The sequence below is a fragment of the Lithobates pipiens genome, unplaced genomic scaffold (assembly GCF_037356315.1).
Source record: "Lithobates pipiens isolate NorthernLeopardFrog02 unplaced genomic scaffold, aLitPip1_a1.2 Scaffold_1, whole genome shotgun sequence".
Lineage (NCBI taxonomy): Eukaryota > Metazoa > Chordata > Amphibia > Anura > Ranidae > Lithobates > Lithobates pipiens.
In genome coordinates this window covers 117,913,021-117,929,457 of record NW_027507685.1, presented here as the reverse complement: position 1 = coordinate 117,929,457, position 16,437 = coordinate 117,913,021, and the positions used below count along the sequence as shown (strand labels likewise).

At 41.4% G+C, this 16,437-nt stretch overlaps 1 protein-coding gene across 1 annotated transcript in view; it reads right to left on the bottom strand.

Annotated features, from left to right (window-relative positions):
• Nucleotides 1-955: 955 nt before the first annotated feature.
• The window catches only part of LOC143973956 (LIM domain transcription factor LMO4-A), a 39,581-nt gene continuing 24,099 nt past the window's right edge, over nucleotides 956-16,437 (bottom strand). The window contains exons 3-5 of the mRNA XM_077474882.1: nucleotides 8,541-8,637; nucleotides 7,961-8,131; nucleotides 956-4,621 (exon numbers count right to left, since the gene is read on the bottom strand). Coding sequence (XP_077331008.1) covers nucleotides 4,613-4,621; nucleotides 7,961-8,131; nucleotides 8,541-8,637 — 277 coding nt within the window. The 3' untranslated portion in view covers nucleotides 956-4,612. The remainder of the gene's footprint in view (nucleotides 4,622-7,960; nucleotides 8,132-8,540; nucleotides 8,638-16,437) is intronic.

The window sequence follows — 16,437 nt, the reverse complement described above, 5'->3', positions numbered from 1 at the left end:
AAGACGATAGTACAAGCAGCCTACATATTTATATTAATACAGTGAACTGAGGAAAAGGAAATACCTTGCCATAAATGTCCTAAAATAGCAAGCAACACTTCCAGTTTGCAGCATCATTTGTCTGGGTCTCCTAGAGGTCAGTAATGATCCTTTCTTAGTCAGAGGACTTCCAGTTCCTAGAATGTGCCACTTTTGTGTAGCTGTTTCCATCAGGGAAAGTTGAGGAAAGCCCTTCCTCTTCCCAAATGAGTAGACAGCTTCCCACTGGTTGTTCTCAGAAAATCCATCTTTGGCCAACCTTAATGTACCCAGGTATGTAATGCAAATGTAGATGAATATGTAAAAACTCAAGGTGATGCTTTTCTCTTGCTAGCCCACACAACAGGTTATACTTACCTTCCCATTGTTCCCTTTGAGAAGAAACCCCATGTAAGCTTTAAGTCATAACATGGAGCCTACACCGGTCTGAAGACTTGTCCACCAGTTATATGACAGCATAGAGTGCATGACTGGTCAACCACAAAGCTTCTGTTACATCGGAAGATGGGGAACAAGTCACATGCTCCCCATAACCGCATGTACTAGACATTTTGTTTTTTTGCTTCCTTTGGCCAAGCAAATGGAAGGAGTGTATGTAATGTTACAGGGGTGACCTTTAAAGTGAACTTATTACTTTGCCTTGCATGGTCAAACCCCAGGTTCACCTAAAGGTTGAGATAAACAGCCACACAAATGCTATGTACACATGTTGCATACATCACCTGGTGCATCCAATAATGGTGGGTTTGCAAACTTTAAAACCAAAGTGAGGACACCTTGTCTTGAAAAAGTATAAAGAAAGGCATACATGATAATTACAAAGGCATCACTGTTCCTTTAAACAAATCCTGTTTCTAGTCTTATGACATTGATTATTGCCTCATAAAATCTAGAACAAGAAAAAAACAAATACCACTTTTTAATTCTATCTATTCACTTTTATTGTAACAACCAGATAAAACGTTCTCACTGCAGCTTCCCAGCATGCAACTTTTAGACAAGTCTTTCATAAACATAAATTAAACCATTCTCCAAGGATACAAAAATATTTATAGAGTGCTAACGGTGTACGCAGTGCTGTATAGGGTTCGGAAGAAAGGGTAGTGAGCATGGCGCCGACAGTTGGGTGTAGAAAAGGGCTGGGTTGTATACATCCATCCAGCTGCTGGTGGGCTACAACTTTCAGTATGTCTTTCCAGCATCTGGAGGGTCTTGGTTTAGATGGAACATCCAGCAGAAGGGCACAGTTTCCAAGCAGTCACCAAAAAATGTTTTACACAGCTTAGCCAAGGTCGCTTTTCTGCAACTCCCTAAAAAGGAGCATAGGGGCGGGAATATTTTCAAAGCATTCCATTTCTAAGGTATGTGATTGGATTTCATCTTGGAAATTCAATGTTCATTTTCGCTATAGGTTTTAAATGATATAAACATTCAGGGAGCCATATTTGCATATTAAATATGCATGTTGTGCTTCTGGTTTTGCAATGCAGCAATGAATGGACTGAGCTGTCAATAAAGTTTCATTGAAAGCCATGAACTTTGTAGAAGCCTGTCCTGTATTTTTTTTATTTGTCACAGCAAGATGACTATTACTGAAACAAAGAAGGTACAAGCAGCTACAAGTCTGTGTAAAGATAAAAATATGGAACATCAGTAAAATGTGAAAAAAAAAACGATTTACTTGAAAACTACTTTCAAGTAAGGTTAAAAATATAAACTCCAAGTGGGTACCGAATAAAAACATATGTTTCTCTTTGAAGCAGACAGACTGAAGTTGGGTTGGCTTGGCTTTGATCACATGGGTAAGTAGGGGGGCAAAAAAAAAAATTTAGATTTGCTGTCTAAGGTTTTACGACTTGAAGTCAGTACATCAGGTCACATGACCACTAACAGCTGTGGGCAGCGACTTTAGAGTCTTACCATTTTTAATGAAGACTGTCAGCACTACAGTGCGCTTATGCCATGGCTTCAGTTCACATGATCCTGGTTAAAAAAAAGGCAGTTTAATAACCCTGCTGCTCCCTAACCCCTGCCTGTGTGATTAAAATGGACACAACATTATCGTTACAATGCCCCTTTAGATTAACACAAACTTTCTTAATTATTTGATATTGTAAGGCAGGACATAAACTAATCGGCTTTGTTATCATGTTTTCTTGAGCTGTAGCCTGAGTAAGGTCCGAATAACATGCATAATCTGATATTAAGAGTACACAGGAAATGGTGATAAGCACCTTTAGGCTTACCATAGCTATATGTTATCAACATATTATTAGTTATTACTGCGGAAAACTATAAAACCTATGCCGAAAAATATCTGCTATTTGATCAGCAAAAATCGAAATGGAATATATACTGTATAATCACTTTTCCGAAGAACTTGAGTGAACCTGAAGGGCAAAGTAATGGGCTCAGAGCCTGTGCTGGTGAGCTTTTGTTAAAGGAAGGTTTTGCATTCTCACAAGTCTATGGGAATGCACCTGCCCGATGGAGGTAAAATGCAGGTCAGAGGGAGGTCAATTGCAAGACAATTCACCCATGAATGAATTCTAAATGATCTCAAAAAGGTCTCAAACTGATGCCATCAACACAAGCCCAAAGCCCATCCATAGAGGCCCTAATTTAACTTCTGTCTTCCCCAGCTGCACACTTACCTTCTCTCTGCAGTGACTGGCCACCAAAAGCCCTGTGTAAACTCTAGGCATGACTTGGAGCTTACATAGGACTGATGATTTTCTCCCCATCCCAATGTGACAGGGCAGGGTTCCTCAACGGCCAATTACCAAGCATCAATGCAGCCACTTTGGGGGGTGAATCACATACTTCTCCATCCCGGCAACCAAACAGAGTGGCAGGGGAGAAAAGCAAAGGTTAGCCGAGGAGTGTGAAATTTAAGTGTACTTGTTGTTTTGGTCTTAATGGGCCAAATACTGCTTCATTTAAGAGTATGATTAAATGCAACATTTTCATTATATTTGGTTAGTGGGGGATTGGTTTAGAACCACTGTCTGGGTTTTATTGTTCTAACTGTCCTGATCACCTGTGTCGCTGGAAATATATTTCTGAGCTCCCACAAGAACAAAAATAAGAGGAAATCCTTCAGTGACGACCATGTTCTCATCATATCTGTCTAAGAGGGTATTTCCCTCACATTAGAAAGCTATCCTCTGAAATCCTGCTGGTTCTAGAGCAGTGGTCATCAACCCTGTCCTCAGGGCCCACTAACAGGCCAGGATTGCAAGATAACTGAAATACATCACAGGTGATATATTTAGCTGCTCAGTGATTGCAGGTAATACATAAAACCTGGCCTGTTAGTGGGCCCTGAGGACAGGGTTGATGACCACTGTTCTAGAGGACAGGAAGTGAACAGAAATCTCTCTAATAAGCCCCAGTTGGCAAAAAACTCAAGAGTAGCATTAACCCTTCCCTATCTAAAACTAAATAAAATGTTTTGCCTTTAGTTATACGATGAGTCATGCAATTTTTTGAAAAGTTAAGCTGGGAAAGTTGTTGAAGCTATACCATCCAAGGGCTGGATTATCTTATCAAGAACTAATGGTGAGAACTCTGCCTATCTTTAGTGGCTGTACCACTTGGATTCTTTACTACATTGAAATGGCACCAGAACCCACCATAACAATTTCACTGGTGCATACGGCACACACACGCTGATATATCTTTATCAGAAAAATAATCAGTCTAAATATGCTCAGACCTTTTTACAGTAGAGAAGCACTATTCTGAGTGTTGCCGGCAGTTGGATGTTCTGGTTATTGCCTTTATGTTACATGAGCTCTTCACAAGTGATGTTTGCGTCCAACAAACAACTTGTAACAATCAAGCCATGCATGGTGACCTTTAGTTTTCAAATTTGTTCAGCTCACAAGCAAAATTTGAACTTTCCCTTTGGCCCCAGTGGATTCTTTAGAGCATGTACAGGCCTAATAGAAAAACGTGGGTAATAAATACAATATACAAAGTTCCAACTTCACTATCCTGCCTTACAATATCAATTTCGTTTTCAGAACGCTGTGATCAAAATAGTGCAAGTACTAATAAAACGCATCCTTCAAATCTTCCCAGATGCCTCAGGTTTGGACATTTTTGACACATGTCCTTGAAGGCCAGCGGCAGGGTTCCGTCAAGTGTCCACTGAACCATACAGAATCCATTTTGCCTCATCCGTGGAACAGATAACATCAGCCGCTTCTCACTGGCTGTGTGCTGTAATATCACCAGCGATGTCGAGCATTGGTTGGACAGTTTACAAGTCCTGTATAGAAATTAACATCAACTTTTCAGCTTTTTTTGTCCAAAAAGTTTTAGGCTGGCTGTACTTTGCAAAATAGTTTTATTTTACAGTTTATTTACAAGTTTTTATCCTCCTCCAGTTTTTAAATAGTCCGTGTCAGGAAGAAAGGACGTGTGCCAACACTGTACGTTGATTAAACTTAAAAGGAGGAAAATATATATTTATGTATATAATATTTAAAGGTTTTTATATATGCCAACATTGTGTCTCTGATGAGTTATGAACAGAAGGCACAGAGGATGGACAGCTTGCACTTCCTTAGCAAACCTGAAAGAATAAAATAAATAGGATTTAAGAATAAAGTTTGAAAAGAGTTGTTTCCTGTGAACAAAAAAATACATTTATAATATCAAAATTAATCTATACCAAAAAGAAATGTATTTTTAATTTTACACACAATGGGGTAGGGTTAGAACTCTTGTTGGGTTTTACTGCCATCCAGGGCTCCATCAGGGAGATTTCCCCTCACTGTCTGTTCTGGGTGGGGATGTTTTATCAGGCAGGAAGTGAGGGGAAAATCTGCACCAGGGAAACAGACAATGAAAACAAATATATATTCTGTCCGTGTTCATGTTACAGTGGCCATACATGCTTTGATAAATGATTTATTTTCCGATCGGTCCAAAGTGGACAACTTGTTAGAGCAATATGCCACATGCAGTGAAGTGATCAATAGTGAAAGCGGAGGTCCACCCTAAAGTGGACCTTCTGCTCATCGGAAACCCTCCCCCCCTCCGGCGCCACAATTGGCACCTTTCAGGGGGGAGGGGGTGCAGATACCTGTACAGTACAGGTATCTGCACCCACTTCCGGGATAGCTCTCTGCGGAAAAGGGCATATATTACGCCCCTTTCCGCAAGTCCCCCGCTGCCTGCTGGGAAAACACACAGATCCCAGAGGCAGCAGGGACCGTCCTTATTGCGCAGCGCGGCTCGCGCATGCGCAGTAGGGAACCGGGAAATGAAGCCGAAAGGCTCCATTTCCTGATTCCCATACCCAAGATGGCGGCGGCAGCACCCGAGAGACGATCTACAGATCGGCTTCGGGTGCCGACATCGTGGGCGCGCTGGACAGGTAAGTGTCACTATTTTAAAAGTCAGCAGCTGCAGTATTTGTAGCTGCTGGCTTTTAAAAAAAAAAAAAATGCGGAGTCCCGGCGGACTCCCGCTTTAAGAGTGGAAGAAAAGCACAAGCTATTTTAAATAATGTTAATTTTTATATATTTTTTTAAAGTAGAGCAGGGAAGTGGTATCACCTCTGTCAGGATTTAATTTTTTTGATCTTTTTTCTTCTTGTTTGGGCTGTGGGACCAACAGTGAGGTGACATCTCTCCAACAGTAACACAAACCAATTCCATACTCTATCCAAAACAAAAAATATGCTTGGGCTTTATATCCTATAGTTTCAGTGTGCTCAGGAGTGCGGTACACTCCAAAGTAAACCCTGTCCCCTGATGGAGACAAGCCCTTCCCGGCCATTTAAGACTCCAACACCAGGACCTCTATTACTTATTAGTTGAATGGTAAAGATAGGGATTCATCTTTTCATCTATTAAATCTTCTGCCCTTGTTTTAACTTTGGATAGTAAACATTTTTTTTTCTACGGGAAATACCTTATACAGCCCACTTCCTGTTTCTTGTCTGGTCATTAGCCTAGGCTTATGACATCATGTGCTCTCCTTTGCCAGGAATGGGGGCGGGGGAGTGAGTCATAAGAGGGCCAATGAGAGCCGGAGATGTGTGTCTGTGTAAATCCAGGAAGTGAACAGGCAGCAGCTTTAGCTACCCACAGTTAAAATGGTTGCAGACACACAGTCAGTGGAGGGAGATTTCTGCAGCATATTTTTCAAGCCCAGAGTCACGGTATATACAAAATAATATGCAAAGTGGTTGGAGGAAAGCGCCAGATGTTTTAAGCGGACTGCAATTCTGCAGTTCCTCTTTAAAGTAGAACTTTAGTCATAAAACGAAGTCCTGCAAGATCACTTCAGGCTGGCCCCTTTTGGTGGGTATAGCTATGTAAAACATTAAAAATAGGTGCCTATACTGTTTAAAATCTAGTAAGACACTGTCTTACCCTGCTCTGCACATGCTCAGTTGCTCTATTTTTAGGCACCGTGCCAAATTTGGCCGATCTGCTAACAGCCAAAACATGCTGTTCAGGGGCTCTGGGCTTCAGCAAAATGGCAGCCTCCAGCAAGAAGAAACAGGAGCAATGCTGAAGGCAATTAGCAGCACACATTCATTTTAGTAGCATAATTATTAATGTGGAATGTATGTTTCTTGCTAAAGAACATTATTTTTATCAAGTTGTTTTGGGTAAAGTTCCACTTTAAAGAAGGTTAATGCTGGTTCACAGAAGTTAGGGGCTACTACATAAGGACAGTCCATAAATGATTTGGGTTGCCCAGATGCACTAAAGCTTTCTGGAGATCAAAAAGTGCTTGCAGACAACTAAAGACAATCAGGGCAAAGTGACAGCTTATCTTGAAAGAAGACCCTCAACTACTGCAATCACATTTAGTGCAAAATGACCAAGTCTCTTTAAAAGGTTAGTTCACCTTTATCAAAAAACTATCTATGCAGATAAGGGATGTCTGTAGATAAAACAAACTGTGCAGCTTTGACTAAAGTTGAATAATGCCCTTGCTATAGGTGTAGGCCATTTATGCACCTTATGAAGCCTGAATGGAATACTCCCAGTATGTTGCTAAGTGAGGCCTAGACGTTACTGCTCATCTCCACCATCACAGGAGTGAGCTTTGGAATGCTGAGCTCAGAGCTACTGCATCAGGGGAGAGAAAGAGCATTTGAGGGGGTTTGAGTCAGAGAAGGAGCTCACTCCTATGATGGTGGAGGTGAGCAGTGGCGGCTAGGCCTCATTTAGTAATGTCCTAGCAATGTCTTGGGAGTATTCCAGTCAGTTTTCATGAGGTACATGTAATAAATAATAAAGGAAAGCACTTGAATCCACTCAAAAATCTAATTCAATTTAGAGGATAATTCCGTCAATATGACGGGCTTCCTTCCCAGGAGCACAAACTTATTATAGAGGCAAACAATGAGGGGAGGATTGTTTGCCTTCATGAGGTACATATATGGCCTACATCTATAGCAATGGCAATATTTAACTTTAGTCAGTTTGTTTTTATCTAGAGGCACTCTTCATCTGCAAAGGAAGTTTTTTGATAAAGGTGAACTAACCCTTTAATAAAGGTGAAGTAGGTTTACTTTAAATGTAGAACAGTCAGCTACAAACTAGGGAGTCACACCATATAATTCTCTATTATTTTTTTATTATATAGAATGTAACAGTAGGAATTGAATCACACTAAGGTGGACAGGAACATCCAAAACTTCCAAGTGAATAGGAACACCGTCAGGAATTATAGAAGGGAATTCTCCCTGTTTGGAGTATCCAAGGCATATAAAAAGTTAGGGGATGCCTCAGCCCATCTTATTCTACCTATGACAACTAAAATATACATTTTCATTGGACTGACCCTTTAATGAAACAACATATAACAAGGGAAGCTACAAAAGAATTTAAAAATGTTGGTATAACAACATGATTGATCTATTACCCATCACAGAGTGTGAACTCACTTTCTGATCAGGTAGCATGGGGCTACTCTGAAGCGGGTTGCTCTGAAGACTGTTTAAGTGTCCATTCAGTAAACCGGAAGGCCGGTCATGTTCGCAGAAGATTGTGCCATTGACGTAGTGAAATCGGTCTCCTGGAACGAGTCTGTTCCTGCATGTGGCACACGTGAAACACTGAGGAGAGAAAATAGGGAAAATAAGAAAAAATAAAAAATAAAAAAAATAAATGTATACAGATATACAAATGTGGACATCACTGGGCAATTAATCGGGAATTGTAAAGCTATAGTCAGAAAGTCCAGCCTATCTGTCTGAACTAAGGAACCAGAACTGATGATAGCAAGGGCTCAATATATTACAATTAACTTTAGAGTAAACCTATCTTTCCCCATACAGACATACGTTATACAGTATATGCTTCTGGTTGAGTAACAATGTGTTTATCGGCTTCATTCTTCCAGTCTTTAAAAATGTACGCAAGCACATGATTAGCTGCTAAAAGCAACCTTTCTTCACTCACTCTTACAAATGCATCTTACTGTACGAAACTTACAGAACCACCCCCCACTGATCATAGCCTTACCTTCAGGTGGTATACGCTGCCTTGTGCCCTCATCACCATTTCGCTAGCTGGTATGGACTGTCCACATGCACTGCATGCCCCACTGCTCCCAAATAACCTGGAAGAGAAAACGGGTAAGTTATTGGCTACCATAGGCGGGTTATTGGCTGAAAACATAAAATTCACTTAAAATAATGTAGCCATTTTGTTTTTTCAGCAGTTTTTACAAAATAACTTCTATCTTTAAAGATTTCTCAACAATAACGTATTCTATATCATTTAACAGCAAGTCTTTCCAAGTACTTCCAGGTATTTAATGTTCAACTGTAGTCCCCGTAAATGTGTAGTTATTTTCCAAATAAAAGCTTTATGCTTGGAAATAAATGGCTATATGGAAAATTCAGGTGTTAAAATGTAACTATAAAAAAGGGGCATTGGGTACCATTCATTGGGAACCATTTATTGGGAACCTCTGCACCTCATGGACACAAAGGGGTTGATTTACTAAAACTGGAGAGTACAAAATCTGATGCAGCTGTGCATGGTAGCCAAAAGTTTGGTGCAAGATCCTGCCTACATCTAGAACCTAAATAATATACTCGGGGGAGATTTACTAAAACTGCTGCACAGAGAATTTTGTGCAGCTCTGCAAAATAACCAATCAGCTTCCAGTTTTTTTGTCCAAGCTGAATATTGAACAAGCTGAAGTTAGAAGCTGATTGGCTACCATGTAAAGCTGCACCAGATTTTGCACTCTCCAGTTTTAGTAAATCGACCCCAAAGTGATAGTTTCGCTATGTGGTCTATGTCAATGTGCTTCGTTAAAGGTAACATGCAACAAAAAACTTTTTTTTTAATTTTGTTAGTAAATTTCATTGTTGATAACCATAGGCAACCGAAAAAAAGGCCTTCTTTATCCTCACAAATATCACTGGCTCTTCACTTCTATATGACAGACTGCCAATTCGGCCTTCCATAGGAAAAGGCATTTTTGAGGATTACACAGACAAGGTTTTCATGTTTCAACCAGAATTCTATAAGTATGTAGTAAACAGATATTGCTGCAACACAAGGGAATGGTATTCAGATGTATGGACCCCCTACAAGGAGGTAGAGCAGCCTCACTTCTTCATGGGGGTAACACACACACACAGGGATATAGTTATGTTATCTAGAGATCTAGCTAAAAATGAACAGATAAGTATGCATAGCTACAGACCCCCTGCCAGTCTGATCTTCGAGTGGGAGGTTTCATAAGCTATTTTTTCTAAACAATCACCATCATCTCCAAGCCCAGTGCCAAGGGCATCTACTTGCTGCATAAACATGTGTTGTCAGCCAAAATTATCATCCTTAATAAAAAAAAAAAATCTTTGTCATTGATTTTCTGAGCACATCTCACATCTATGGCTGGCTGTATTGTAATTGGGAAGCCCTGGAAGGCCCTGTGGGATTTACTTAGTCCCTCAACAGCTTAAGGCTGTTGAAGTACTGGTGGCATAGGAGCTCCAGGACTTATACACATAAAAGGGGCTCAGACTGCATCACCCAAGTGCCAACTGGACCGAATAACTTCAGTGCTGTTGTTGTGCATGAGAAGGTTGCTATGGGGCAGAAGATCAGAAGCCAGTCCACTTACACAAATTTTTAGAATCTTCCTGTGAGGAGGAAAGATATGGTTTCCAGATGCAGCTGGTCACTATTTTGCACTCTCAAGAGGTATTTTTAGTCCATGGAGCTTATGGGGTCTATTTATTGAAGAATGATTGGTTCAGAAACCATTAGTTGATGAATGCTTATTGTGCCATTTGCCATAGTTATGAAGTGCATTTGTTGCCTTTAAGTTTGCCTGAATGATCTTCATTCACTGAACATATAACGTCTCTATGCATCAGGAGCTCAAGGTCTTAATAAGGCTGCTGTCACACTGAGGCGCTTTACAGGCGCTATAGCGCTAAAAATAGCGCCTGCATATCGCTTGTAAAGAACCTCTCCTTTCACTCCAGTGTGAAAGCCCGAGAGCTTTCACACTGGAGCGGTGTGCTGGCAGGATGCCAAAAAGTCCTGCAAGCCGCAACTTTGCAGCGCTGTAGAAGTGATGTATAGACCACTCAATAAGCAGCGCTGTCAAACCGCCAGCAGAGCACCACTGCAGTGGTGCTTTTAACCATTTTTTGGCTGCTAACAGCCATTCTCATTGCTAGCGGCCGAAAACCTCAGCAAAAACGACAGTAAAGCGCCGCCTTTAGTGCAATTTTGGACAGGAGCCTTTGGGCAGAAATGTTTGATGTGTCTAAACATGGCATTTAAGTGCGTCAAGCATTTTTAACTGCACATTTTTTCCAGAGTTTTGGGGGAAAAAACACTTAAAAATGCAAATGCTCGTAAACGCGTGTTCAATATGCTCCATGGGAATGTTTTTTCTGCTACTTTTTTGTTGTTGTTGCCAGCATTTCTAGAATCTGCTGCCTACTGTGTATGCACCCTTATAAATGGTTTACCTGTCAGACTCAATCTTATTTTAATGTTTCTCATTTGGACATGTTAAGTTATTGATTTTTATCAGTGAATTACCAATTGACTCCCTGCTGGGGTATCACTCCCACATCAGACATCCTGATAGCTAAGGCACACTGGCCATACATGCATGTAGTTTTGATTTTCTTATTGAATATACATCAAACCACAATTTTAGACATCCAACCAATTAAAATATATAGAAAGGTCAATCACATGGAAAATAATAATTAGCCCTAGAATCCATGTTTGTCTTCCCATATTTGCAATCCGTACCAGTTTTGTAACATGCCCTATTTGTACAGGGTGAATGTGCCCAGATTTACCTTTAGTTATTAAAGGTCCCTATACTGTCCTCAGTCATTTCTAGTTTGCCTTTCAAACACTTGCACCATCTCTTTTTAATAATCTGTTTGCAAGTCATCATGTAGGTGATGAGACTTGAGAAGTAGATGAATATTGATTGATGCTGCTTGATTACACTGCACACTTAATCCCCAGCCCTTGCTACCCTGTAGCACTAACTCTAATTAATTGGAAAGACCTGCACACTATGAAGAGTTTGTCCCAGGAGGATCGTAAATACAAAATTCCGAGGGAAAGATGAGTAACAAAATCAGTTCAGTGTAATTATAGGAGAAGCTGACTTTTGGCCTGTTATGGGTCAATCCTGAAAGTCTGGGAGAATGACAAGTGATCATTAATCCTTTCTTGACCGCTAACAGAACTACGTTGCAATAAGCTGGCTCTTTCGGTGTCAGGGTGGACTTCTACATAACTGCTCAGTGTCCTCCTGGGTATGATCCCACACACTCACTTCCTTTGGATCCAGAATATCTCTTCTCTCAGCTTGTGAACAATCATTCAGCTGCAGTCATTTTTTAAAAGAAATGATGGATTGACATGGTTGCTACATCAACAGTGGGCCATAAGCCACCAGTAAGAGGGTGGCCTGAATAAATGTGAGATTTCAAGTCTGTTCTTCTAAAAATAAAGACTTTAGAAAGATCTATCAGCCCCAGAAAGGTGGATCTATGGAACAGGACTTTTTTTGTCATTTTTGTATTGATCTATCTTGAGTAGGGATGAGCTTCGAGTTCGAGTCGAACTCATGCTCTACTCGAACATTGCCTGTTCGCCTGTTCAGCGAACAGTGAACAATTTGGGCTGTTCGCAGCAAATTCGAAAAGCCGGAACACCCTATACAAGTCTATGGGAGAAATCTAAAGTGCTAATTTTAAAGGGTAATATGCAGGTTACTGTCCTAAAAAGTGTTTGGGGACCCGGGTCCTGCCCCAGGGGACATGGATCAATGCAAAAAAAAGTTTTAAAAGCGGCCGTTTTTTCAGGAGCAGTGATTTTAATAATGATTAAAGTGAAACAATAAAAGTGTAATATTCCTTTAAATTTCGTAGCTGGGGGGTATCTATAGTATGCCTGTGAAGGGGCCCATGTTTCTGGTGCTTAGAACTGTCCCTGCACAAAGTGTCATTTGTGCAGGAAAAAAAGTCTTTTAAAATCATTTGCGGCTATTGTCGGGTCCCGTAATACAGAGAACACTCAATGAGTGTTCTCTGCATTAGCCGACAATTCATTCATTCATTGATAAAAAATAAAAAAATAAATAAAAAGCGTGGGGGTTCCCCTAAATTCAATTACCAGGCCCTTCAGGTCTGACATGGATATTAAGGGGAACCCTGTGTCAAATTTAAAAAAAAAATTGACGTGGGGGTCCCCCTAAATATCCATAACCAGACCCTTCAGGTCTGATATGGATATTAAGGGGAACCCCGCATCAAATTAAAAAAAAAATTGACGTGGGGGTCCCCCTAAAAATCCATATCAGACCCTTTATCCGAGCACGCAACCTGTCAGGCCGCAGGAAAAGAGGGGGGGACGAGAGAGCGCCCCCCCCCTCCTGAACCGTACCAGGCCACATACCCTCAACATTGGGAGGATGCTTTGGGGGTCTGTGACCCCTCAAAGCACCTTGTCCCCATGTTGATGAGGACAAGGGCCTCATCCTCACAACCCTGGCCGTTGGTTGTGAGGGTCTGCGGGCGGGGGGCTTATCAGAATCTGGAAGCCCCCTTTAACAAGGGGACCCCCAGATCCCGGCCCCCCCCTGTTTGAAATGGTAAGGGGGTACAAAAGTACCCCTACCATTTCACAAAGAAAGTGTCAAAATGGTTAAATAAGACAAACACACTTTTGAAAAATTCCTTTATTAAAAAAAATAAAATAAAATAAAGATTCCAGCGCTGACGTTTCTGACACTGGAGAGGGAAGCCAGGGGTTCCCCAGTGACGTGTGGGTGACCCCGCCCCCTCTGATGTAACGCAGGTTTCCGTTAGGATCTCTGCAGTGTCTCCGGAGTGGAGACAGAAGGATGTATGGACAGCGCTGGACTGAGAGATCCCCCGTCGCTGGATATGATCATCCATCGCTGGACCCCGGAGACCCGTCGCTGGATAGCAAGAGTGGATTAGCACCTCTGGAATCTTTTTTTTATTTTTTTTATTTTTAATAAAGGAATTTTTCAAAAGTGTGTTTGTCTTATTTAACCATTTTGACACTTTCTTTGTGAAATGGTAGGGGTACTTTTGTACCCCCTTACCATTTCAAACAGGGGGGGGCCGGGATCTGGGGGTCCCCTTGTTAAAGGGGGCTTCCAGATTCTGATAAGCCCCCCGCCCGCAGACCCTCACAACCAACGGCCAGGGTTGTGAGGATGAGGCCCTTGTCCTCATCAACATGGGGACAAGGTGCTTTGAGGGGTCACAGACCCCCAAAGCATCCTCCCAATGTTGAGGGTATGTGGCCTGGTACGGTTCAGGAGGGAGGGGGGGCCGCTCTCTCGTCCCCCCCTCTTTTCCTGCGGCCTGACAGGTTGCGTGCTCGGATAAAGGGTCTGGTTATGGATATTTAGGGGGACCCCCACGTCAATTTTTTTTAAAATTTGACACGGGGTTCCCCTTAATATCCATGTCAGACCTGAAGGGCCTGGTAATTGAATTTAGGGGAACCCCCACGCTTTTTTTTATTTTTTATCAATGAATGAATGAATTGTCGGCTAATGCAGAGAACACTCATTGAGTGTTCTCTGTATTACAGGACCCGACAATAGCCGCAAGTGATTTTAAAAGACTTTTTTTCCTGCACAAATGACACTTTGTGCAGGGACAGTTCTAAGCACCAGAAACATGCGCCCCTTCACAGGCATACTATAGATACCCCCCAGCTACGAAATTTAAAGGAATATTACACTTTTATTGTTTCACTTTAATCATTATTAAAATCACTGCTCCTGAAAAAACGGCCGTTTTTAAAACTTTTTTTTGCATTGATCCATGTCCCCTGGGGCAGGACCCGGGTCCCCAAACACTTTTTAGGACAGTAACCTGCATATTACCCTTTAAAATGAGCACTTTAGATTGTGAACGTTCGAGTCCCATAGACTTTAATAGGGTTCTAAAGTTCACACGATGTTTAGGTCTGTTCGCAGGTTCTGGTGCGAACCGAACAGGGGGGTGTTCGGCTCATCCCTAATCTTGAGTATACAACACGTCTCCCGTACATTATTATTTTTAGAGACAGATTGGCAGATACATTTATTATGGTTTCCTTGAACAATTCTAAGAAACATTATGCCAATCTAGTGAGCACTACCATTTAACTATGAGCAACCACAAAATGTTCACTGACCTGATTTTTGAGGAAAGAGGCATCAGACAGGTAAGAAAAGTTGGTCCAATCTCTATTGCCCAACCTACACCGGATTATACAGCCCTGCACCTGTCTGCCCAAACCCCTCTTCTCCTACCTCATAGGTAAAACATTGAGGCTGTTTTTGCAGACCTGTTTGTGAAAATACATACTGCTTGGCTATCATACCGGCCCTCTGCCTTTAATAATTTGAGTAAATGACCCAGTAAAAGTATGTAGTAAGAAACCTCAGATTTTTTTTTAAACTTACCTAATATACTGTATATTTATATATATATTAGTGTGTCTATGGGAATTTTTGACCATTCTTCTTTGTGAGGTCAGGCACTGATGTTGAGTGAGAAGGCCTGGCTTGCAGTCTCCACTCTAATTCATCCCAAAGGTGTTCTATCGCATTGCGGTCAGGACTTCCCATAGACACACTCCTAAACCTCGTGGACAGCCTTCCCAGAAGAGCTGAAGCTGTTAGAGCTGCAAAGGGTGGGCCAACGCAATATTAAACCCTATGGACTGAGATGCCATTAAAGTTCATGTGCGTGTGAAGGAAGGTGTCCTTAAAATTTTCCACATTTGTCGTGTTACAACCAAAAACATAAATGTATTTTATTGGGATTGTTTGTGATAGACCAACACAAAGTGGCACATAATTGTAAAGTGGAAGGAAAATGATAAATGGTTTTCCAAATTTATTACAAATAAATATGTGAAAAGTGTAGCGTGCATTTGTATTCAGCCCCCCTAAGTCAATACTTTGTAGATCCACCTTTATGCTGCAATTACAGCTACAAGTCTTTTTGGGTATGTCTTGGGACTTTGCACATCTAGAGAGTGACATTTTTGCCCATTTGTCTTTACAAAATAGCTCAAGCTCTGTCATAATGGACAGAGAGCATCTGTGAACAGCAATTTTCATGTCTTGCTACAGATTCTCAATTGGATTTAGGTCTGGACTTTGACTGGGCCATTCTAACACATGAATGTGCTTTGATGTAAACCATTCCATTGTAGCTCTGGCTGTATGATTAGGGTCCATGTCCTGTTGGAAGGTGAACCTCCCCTCAGTCTCAAGTCTTTTTTCTAAGACTGCCCTGTATTTGGCTCAATCTATCTTCCCATCAACTCTGACCAGCTTCCCTGTCCCTACTGAAGAAAAGCATCCCCACAACATGATGTGTTCAGGGTGATGTGCAGTGTTAGTTTCCTACCACACATAGCGTTTTTTTTTTGTTTTTTTTTAGGCCAAAAGTTACATTTTGGTCTCATCTGACCAGAGCACCTTCTTCCACATATTTGCTGTGTTCCCCACATGGCTTCTCACAAACTGCAAATGGGACTTCTTACGGCTTTCTTTCAATAATAGCTTCCTTCTTGTCACTCTTCCATAAAGGTCAGATTTACGGAAGAGTATACGACTAATAGTTGTGGAGTGCACGACTAATAGTTGTCTTGTGGACAGATTCTCCCACCTGAGCTGTGGATCTCTGCAGCTCCTCCAGAGTTACCATGGACCTCTTGGGTGCTTCTCTGATTAATGCTCTCCTTGTCCGGCCTGTCAGTTTAGGTGGATGGCCATGTCTTGGTAGGTTTGCAGTTGTGCCATACTCTGCATTTTCAGATGATGGATTGAACAGAGCTTTGTATGATGTTCAAAGCTTGGGAGATTTTTTTTATAACC